The sequence below is a fragment of the Pogonomyrmex barbatus genome, unplaced genomic scaffold (assembly GCF_055798465.1).
Source record: "Pogonomyrmex barbatus isolate J1 unplaced genomic scaffold, ASM5579846v1 scaffold1, whole genome shotgun sequence".
NCBI lineage: Eukaryota > Metazoa > Arthropoda > Insecta > Hymenoptera > Formicidae > Pogonomyrmex > Pogonomyrmex barbatus.
In genome coordinates, this window is record NW_028297098.1 from 19,966,467 (window position 1) to 19,975,631 (window position 9,165).

The 9,165-nt window shown below is 45.3% G+C and overlaps 1 protein-coding gene across 2 annotated transcripts in view; it reads right to left on the bottom strand.

Annotated features, from left to right (window-relative positions):
• Positions 1–8,915, bottom strand: part of vvl (ventral veins lacking) — a 44,664-nt gene extending 35,749 nt beyond the window's left edge. The window contains exon 1 of one of the 2 annotated variants that reach the window (XM_089085432.1): positions 5,098–8,915. In XM_089085432.1, the coding sequence (XP_088941558.1) occupies positions 6,199–7,557 (1,359 nt within the window). In that variant the 5' untranslated portion in view covers positions 7,558–8,915 and the 3' untranslated portion in view covers positions 5,098–6,198. Of the gene's footprint in view, positions 1–4,716 lie in introns of both variants that reach the window. The other variant, XM_089085431.1, reaches the window with a different exon arrangement.
• Positions 8,916–9,165: the final 250 nt, after the last annotated feature.

The following is a 9,165-nucleotide window of genomic DNA, read 5'->3' on the forward strand; positions in this document are numbered from 1 at the left end:
AACACCGAGTTTGACCGATAAAAAAATATGGAAAATATGAAAGATTCTTATGTCAATTCTACGTTGGACAATTATTTTTCGGAAAGTAGCTCGATCTTCGTGAAGCGCGAATAAATCCTGTCAAATCGAAGATATGTTTGACATATCAAATATATCGCGCTAATCGAGGAAATATGAAAAGAGTTCGACGATAAGCATCAACGACCAATTGAGCAAATAATCACAGAAGCTATATGTGTGTAACTGATAATAGCACACATAATTGCGGTAATCATTATTGTACGTAATATATAGCATAGCTGCTATTTTAAGCAGAAAGTTAATATGTTACTAATTATAAAAGATAAGCTCTTTATCATAATGAAAAAAAAGATCTGTTAATAAAACACTGAGAAATATTTTCATACGATGTGTTTAAGTAAATTTTTGAGATTTAACTTGAGTTTAACCTTTCCCACTTTAAAAGTGGGATTTAGGAATGCAAAATTGTTACCGCAGCGGTAAATTTATTCGAATTTCATTCATTAGCGAACAGATATATTTGTATTATGAATCATTATTAGTGGAGAAATATAAAAAAGTCGGTTTCTAGTTGACGAGCGAAGCTGCATAAGATTTACATTTCTCCAAACGTATTCTACAGCTGATGATCTTCTGAATTAATTGTCAGTTTACAATAATCATATGAATAAAAGAGAGAAAGATATTCAGGGAAAATCGTAATATATACAAAGCTGACGAAAGACACATTAGCGAGCTTAATGACGACATAAGGCTTGAAATTTCTTGAAGCGAACCTGCCGAAATGAATACGTTTCTATCACGTCGACGTCGGTAAATGGACCTAACAAGGATAGGATTTGGATTCGTTCTCGATGATGGCGCGGTGATTATGTCAAAGGAGGACATCTGTATCCCAACGAACGGGGAGGCTAACGAGCAACGCTAATGCGAGAAGGACTCTATCCTCGCAAGAGAATGAACGGCGTAATATCGGATCTCATAAAATTCCGAAACTCGTCTCGTAGGCAAATATGCTTCTACCGATCCACTATGATAGTCTTAGATAAGACCTTAAAGCGTTCGCACGATAGTACGAAGGGCGAATGCACGTTAACTGATTTGTTAGGAAATGTTAATCCGTAAAGGGAAACGCGTGCTGCGATCGATGGTAATGAATGAGCTAAATTTTCAAGGCCGTAATATGTAAAGTCTCGTGAGAATACAGGTTATACGAACGCATAAACGAATGATAATGCACGTGACCCGTGGAATTAAAATAATTTATCTTCGGGATTTAAAATTCTGAACAATTTTTTATTCAACTTGCTGAAATGCCCCATTAATTTTTTTGATAAATTTTCCATAAGTAACATTTCGCGACATTTATTATCAAAGTAAAGGCAGGATTTTAAGTAAGCGCAGGATTTTATATATTTTCTATAAATAATACCGCTGAGGACTAGATTCACCTGAAACGTTCGAAATTTATAGTTATAGATGAGCCGCGGCTAATTCTTCTAAGCAGAACTGGCGACCCGGGCCCGGGATATACCGTGCCATTACCGAAATGTCGAAGTATTACGGAAATGAATAGCCCGCGATGCGTTAAGCGCATTATAACGATCGGAAATTACGGATGATTAGCGAGCCACGCGGTGGCGGTGTAACGCTGGTTCGTTCGTAAAGTTCCCCCGGCAGGCCCTCCTTATTAAAGCCCCGTGACGCGCGCTCCACGGAACGATCGCGTCCCCATAAAAATTTCTCTCTTCCCAAATTGAGCCGTGAATTACAAGCCGCGGCCTCGGCGCGCGTTTGCGCCCCTAAACGACTCTTTTAGCCCGCCAAGTAGATACTATAGGTGCTATTAACGCGCCGGGCAGTTTATACACACCTAATGCATCGTTATACGACCCCGGCTGCCAGACGCAAGTACGACTCCGCGGAAGTGTATAAATTACCGTCGGTATTTCGGTAAATACGCGTAATGTCAACGCAATGGTTTCGGCATTAATAGACGATGACGGACGGGTTCGTTGAACCACCTTACTCAAATAAGACCGCGATTGCCAGACATATGTGTTTTTTGGCGGTGACCCGACTCGTGATGCGTCCCTAGTACCTGCCATCATATTTTTGTCAATCATTCTGGACAAAAAATATACAGCGTACATATAAATCGTGCAATTAATAATGATATTTAACATTGTACTTCATCGCGACATACTAAAGAATGCTGTGTCAGGATAATGGGAGCCATAAAGAAGTTGAAAAATTGTATAAGCATCCGACATCCGAAACAACGTCTGGAAAAGAATCATTCGTCGTTGCATTGGTATAAAATTTCGACACGTAAAATCGGACTTGCGACGGAACGATTGGCAAGTCAAAATCGCTTCGTATCCGGAATTTTCCATTAACTCTCGTTGTCGCAGAAAGTTGATCGGACATACGTCCGGCGGAAAACAGCACCTGCGTCGGACGCGCTGGCGATAGATAACGGCAGCCGATGATGCCAGACGAGTGAATCTGCGCGATACAGCGCATAACGAGTCTACTGATGAAAAAGAAAAAGAGATGACGCCGCGTTTCGCGTGGGCACACGGTACGGCGCGATCAACGAAGTACCACACAGCGATTGAGGCGGAAAATAAATCGCTAGAGAGAAGGCGAAGGTGTGCGTCGGCGCTACGGAGTTCGCGCGACCACCTACGCGTTCCACGACGCCAAGGAAGAGCCGCAAAAAGGTGGCGAGAGGATTTTATATATAAAATAAAAAAAGAAAATATACATAAATATATAACGGCGGAACAGAGCGACACTGAGAAAATAGAAAATGCGATAACGGTCGGAGAAATAATGAAGTTTCTTCTCCCGTAAATGCAATGCATGATGAATCTAGAGCGCAATTCCGGACTAATAATTAATTGATAATATAAAAATTTATGGAAAGTATTGTAATGAGCTGGAAATGTCAAAATCGCCCGATTACTGCAATCAATCAATGCGATTATCCAAATGAGAGAGAGCAATGTCGCAAATATACAAGTGCCTAAATATGCAGTATCGAGAGACATATAATCGCCTATGCATAGAATAGTTTAAAAATCATTAAAAAAGACAGAAAGTGAAATCTTAAAATGCGAAAGTAAAAGCAGATTATATCAGTGTCATCTCGATTTCGAACCTGTGTGACTGCTTGAGAGACGAAATCTAAATTACACAAAATATAAATTACATTTGTTTCCCATAAGAAAATCTGCCGTAAAACTGATGTAAACCTGATCCTTTTTAAGGAATAAAATATCGTCGAAGATTAGCTCGATTAAATAAATGTAGTTGTATAAATTAAATTTCGCAAAGGAAAAAAAGAATCTCGAGATTATCTCTGGAGAGTTAACATTGAACATACTTCCTATGTCAATGATAAAATACAATATTGCAAAATATGCAATTTCACATTGTCATACGAAATTATTACAAAAAATAACAATTTTAAAGTAGGTTCTCATGCCTATTGTCAGTATTCTAAGTTCATTTATTAATTTAAAGACCACAGAATGAATTTAATTTTACCGACGGCAAATGACAGCTTCGCCACCTTTGACCAGGTATCTTTGTTTTTTTGCATGACAAGTGCGAATTAACTATGAGCGCAGCAGCAACGGCAAAAAGAAACTCTATGGAATTCTATATAGAAACGATCGGCAGACAGATCAAAAAAGATTTGGTAGAAGCGCACAACTGATCTATATAGTAATTTAAAATCCTATATAAAATAATATAACGAATCATCCATGCGAGAAATATGGATTTTTCTCGATTCTATGATTTCTGTAAATATTTCAACTTTTTATTACTTTTTTTGTCATGCTGATATTTAAATGACAGTAATATTTAATAACAGGAGACGAATATGAGATTATATGTCCCATACTATTTCTTGTAACATAATCACTGTACTATAAACTGATCGGATAATTAATAACTTTTATGTAAATCACATAGTTTATCATCATCTAGTACTATACTTCATGACGTAAGATACTTTCAGTAAATGGTATTGTATGAACCATGTATGTCAGCTTCGCATCTGCCAAAGCTCTTTAAAAAAAAGAAATACAATCCAGACAAGAGAGAAGACGAACGAGACGAGAAACAGAGAGAGACAAAGAGAAAAAGAGAATGAGAGAGCGAGAGAGGGAGAGTTCTTCGATATACCCAGCAGCGAAAACACGAGATTCTTGGCTCCGCGTTCGACTCCCGGATAATACAGGTATCGATAACATTGACGATGACAATAATAATAATTAAAATTATAATAATCGCAATAATAAGGAATAATAATAAGTGACAATAATAATAGTGGCAAAATATTATAATAGCGATAATAATAAATTCACCATGTTAACGCCGGATTTGTGTCACATTTATAACATTTTTTTCAAGACCAGACAATGAACGTCACAATAATGTAATAATAATTAAGATAATATATAATAATAGTAATATAATAAACATAATAATACAATAATAATAAGATCTAGTTAAAGTTTTTTTCGATCTATATATAGACATAGAGCTTTCGCGAATGCTACCGCCATTTCGCGCGTTTTCATATACATATATATATATCCTTTTTCTATTTATGTATAATAATATATTTCCATCTATAGACTCGTGTGCATATATACATATATATTTATGAATACTTACTCTTTATACAGAAGGGGTTTTTCGCGTGAGGGGGGAACTGTCTTGCTGTCTCGCTAGGATTTCGCACGCGCTTTTCCAATACGCGATCTCTCTTCGGTGTGCGCCCTGTCTCCCATTTATATATATATATATATATATATATATATATATATATATATATATATATAATCTGTCCCTTTTTTAACTTTGTCGCGTTGCTATTCCTTGTCTTTCTCCCTCTTATATCTCCTTCCTCCATTTATTCCAGCTCCCGCGTCTGTTTCTCGCTCGTAGTCGACGACAACGACGACGACGATTCATGCTCTCTCTCTCTCTCTTTCTCTCTCTCTCTCACTTAACTTACTAGCTTTATCTAGTACATTATTTACAATCCATATTTACTTATGTTACATCATCCACGCCGGGTTTACTTCGAGCAAATCCCGCGCGAACACAGCACTCGCTCCTTACGTATGTTCCTTTCTTGACGCCCGTTCGTCCGCCGCGAATTTCGGACTCCGCGGGAGATAAGGGAGAATCGCACGCGCGAGGAGGCACCCTTGCGATGCGTTCCGTGTTCGATATTCCCACTTTGTTCGCAGGCGAGAGATAGAAAACACCCTTTTAGCCGCACCCTCGCCTAAGTCCACCTTGCATCCGCGCACCTCGTTATTAAACCATTCTTTCTCGGGTCCCTATCGAAGACCGCCAAGTAAATCACTTCCGTTCACCGATGACGATGAAACAACAACAATAACAACAGCAAACAGCCAACAGGTCCGCGATCAGACTTTACGAACGGACGAACGAGCTCCGACCTGGCCGCGCGAAGGAGGAACGTCATTACTACGGCCGTCAATGGTACCCTTTGAGAGAACGCTACTGGGTTTTCTCTTGCGTCACGTTGCGAAAAACACGATGAAGACATTTCACTTATCACCGGGACTTTGTCGATGGAGGAAAAATAGCCAATGCCGTTCGAGGAACGGTGAAGTCTCGATAACGATGAGAATGATACTTCGGCGACGAAGATACCATGAAGAACTCGGGCGAAGAATGACCACGATGTTCATCGACGGCCGTGACACTCACGGCGATGATCCTCTCTTATTTCGTATTTTTCTTATTCTGTCTGTTCCGTCCGCAGCTTTTATCCTCCTCTTTCTGGGTCTATGCGCGCGGTCAAGGTCGGCAAAAAATCACCGACCGAGCGCGTCAGCTTCTCAGCCTCCCCAATGGACCGGTCTCGGCCTCGTTAAACCCCGTTGAACCTCGTCGAAGGAGCCACCATTCCGTACCCTCGTCTTGATAACGAGCGCCGCCGTCCGGTAGATAGAAAGGGCGCCGCGAGTCGGTCAGCTACGAGGTCGTGTAACTGCCGGTGCGTGCCTGAAGGTAATGATGATAGAACGGTGGCAGTGTCGTCGTTTCTGCCGTTGACGACACATTCGCCGAGTTCTGCGAGGTTACCGCGAGGCCCAACGGGGGAGGCCCCGGCGAACGCTAGTGAGCCGCGAGCGAGTGGGCCGTAAGGGCCTGAGGACTGAGCATCGGCGGACTGTGACTGTGGCCCATGGGCGAGCCGTGCAGGTGATCCTGCGGATGATAACCCTGATGAAGGCCGCCCTGGCTCTGGTGACCTGGCGGCATACCCTCCATCATGCCGTCGCCGAGCGTATTGGGCGGCGTCATTCTTTTCTCCTTTTGCCGCCGATTGCAGAACCACACCCTGACCACTTCTTTCTCGAGTTGCAACGAGTCCGCTAGCGACGTGATCTCTTGGGCCGAAGGCTTCGGCTGCTTGTGGAAGTGTTGCTCAAGAGCACCTTTGACTGATACCTCGATCGACGTTCTCTTCTTTCGCTTCCTTCCCTGAGCGGCGATTTTGTCGATGCTCGTCGGCGAGCCGGTCGTCGAGTCCGCCTCCTCGAGCCACTTCTGCAGCAGCGGCTTCAGCTTGCACATATTTTTAAAGCTCAATTGTAGAGCCTCGAACCTGCATATTGTCGTCTGCGAGAAGACGTTGCCGTAGAGAGTACCGAGCGCGAGACCGACGTCCGCCTGGGTGAAGCCGAGCTTAATGCGTCGTTGTTTGAACTGTTTGGCAAAGGCCTCGAGATCGTCCGACGTTGGCGTGTCTTCCTCACCAGCGCTATGATCCCTATCGAGAGGATGGCCCGCGTGCAGAGGATGCCCCGACGGTGGACTGTGATTGTGCGCATCCCTCAGATGATGAGGTAGACCGGTCTGATGGTTGTGCAGCTGATGCGGATGTTGATGTGGATGTTGATGCAGCATGCCATTCATCGCTGCATGGTACTGTTGAAGGGTAGTGGGCGAGGCCGCACCACCGCTCGGGTTGTAATGCGCCGACGGGACGACTGGTGCATGCCAAGAGTGCGGCGAGGCCATGCCCGGGGACTGATGCGGGCCCCGATGGTGCATACCCTGGTCCGTCGCGGTCGCCGCGGCCGCCGCGGTCAACGGTTTTACATCGAGACTCGCGTTCGCCTGATGGGGATGGTGGTGCGGATGATGGGTAGTATGGTGCATGCCCATCGAAGCCGCCCAGGGATCGCTGCCAGGCTGTAAGCTCACCCAGGGATTCGCCGACGAGAGACTCGCCGCCGGATGGGAGAGTCCGTTCGGCGACGGCGAAGACGTCACCTGATGGTGATGGTGATGGTGATGATGATGCTGCGGCGCCGGCATGTACTTCATCTCGCCAGCGTCGGCGGCGCTGCGGGGCGAGCCCGAAGAGTAGCCACCCACGGCGATGTTCATCCCGATCGTTGTACCTGAACCACCATCCAGGTCGGTAGACACTGCGCTACTAACCGGCATGTACGTAGTAGCGGCCATCTACTTCCCGCTCGTCGAGAGGCTTAGTGAAACCCTCTCCCGTGTGATTTTCCGCCGTGGAACTTCCACGGGGTATGTTTCTCACTTGCACCCCTTTCGCAAATAATCTTCTGAATCTTGACTTTTGTTAGTGGACAGAAAGATTATGTAAGCAAAGAAGTCTCAAGAGAATTAGTAATGATTATCGATAGAATCTTCTTGTCCTTGATTCTTCCAGAATAGAATAGATTCCGGTGTTGTCAGTTATATGTTTTATCTCTAGTCATCTCACGATCAATTGATCCTCGAGAAGAAAATTTCTTAGTCACTGATCACTTGTCGCACAATCCACAGTTCGCGTCGATACACTGGATACCAGACGAAGCTGGTCGTCGCTCGCGACGAAGTTTCGTCCATAGTTTCTCGAAAATGTCATGTATGCGACAACACGGAAACATCGATGAGTCTGCGACGAGAAAGGGTTGTCGATATACTACTTCCCTCGCCTTTCCCTCGCTACTCCGCCGGGGTCGGGGTGGGTCTCCGCGTCTCCGAATCGGAGCACCGCTCTGCCGCGGCGCTCCAAAACTTGGTTCTTCCTCTCGTTCTCTCTCTCTATCGTCAGCTCTATCGTCGCGTCTCACTCGTCTCCGCACGATAATCACACGTGAAATGAAAGCTCGCTTCCTGGCTATGATATACTCTGGCCAACCCTCGAGTCGAGTCGGAAAGTCACTCGCGAGGATATCGATTCAGCCGAGGTCACACATCCCTGGTGGGGATTCAAACTTGTCGAGTAATCACTAATCTTGGCTCGATGACGACGACGACGATGATGTCTACGACGATGCGAAGTTTACTCCACACTGGCGTCGTGTCTGCGGTCCCGACGTAGTGGACGCGTACCGATGATGACGATGCACGGCGCGACTGCACTCAGGGGTTGCCACCGCGGACCGACGACCGAGCAGCGAGCAACCGACCGACCGGCTCGGCGTAAAGGGACGTACGACGGTAATCGCGGAACGGAAGAGACTCGACTCGGCGGGAGTAGAGTAGGTATATGATGTCGTGCGTGTATGTTCCTTCTGATGGTAGATGTCCCTCTCTTTACATGAGTGTACGTGTGCGTATACATACGGTATACGTGTATATGTGGAAAAGCGTGTGGGTGAGAGAGTATAAGAAAAAAGAGAGAGAGAGAGAGAGCGAGAGAGAGTATATGTATGTGAATGTGTGTATGTGTATGTGTACGTGTGTATGGCGACGGAGGAGAGACGGGTTAGAAAGATCTCGCTCGGGCTCTCATGCGTTATGCATGTCGTAGCTGAGAGCGACTGACTGCCTCGCCTCGCAGCTCGCCTGAGGTTCCCGAGGTTCCCGGAGCTGCTTGTGGTGGAGGTTCGTCATGCGCGTCGTTGTCGTGCACATCCCTACCACCATTGGCTGCGCAGCTTGCAATTGGACGGGCTCGCAAGGTGGCCGTCGACATACGTCAGCATCAGGCGGAACCTACTGTGACCGCGCCTACGAAGGCAGGCGAGGTACCCCAGGCGCCAGTCCTTTTCGACCCCCCCTCGTTGTAGTTTGACTACGCTCTCGCTGGCTAACGATGCTCGTTCGCTAACG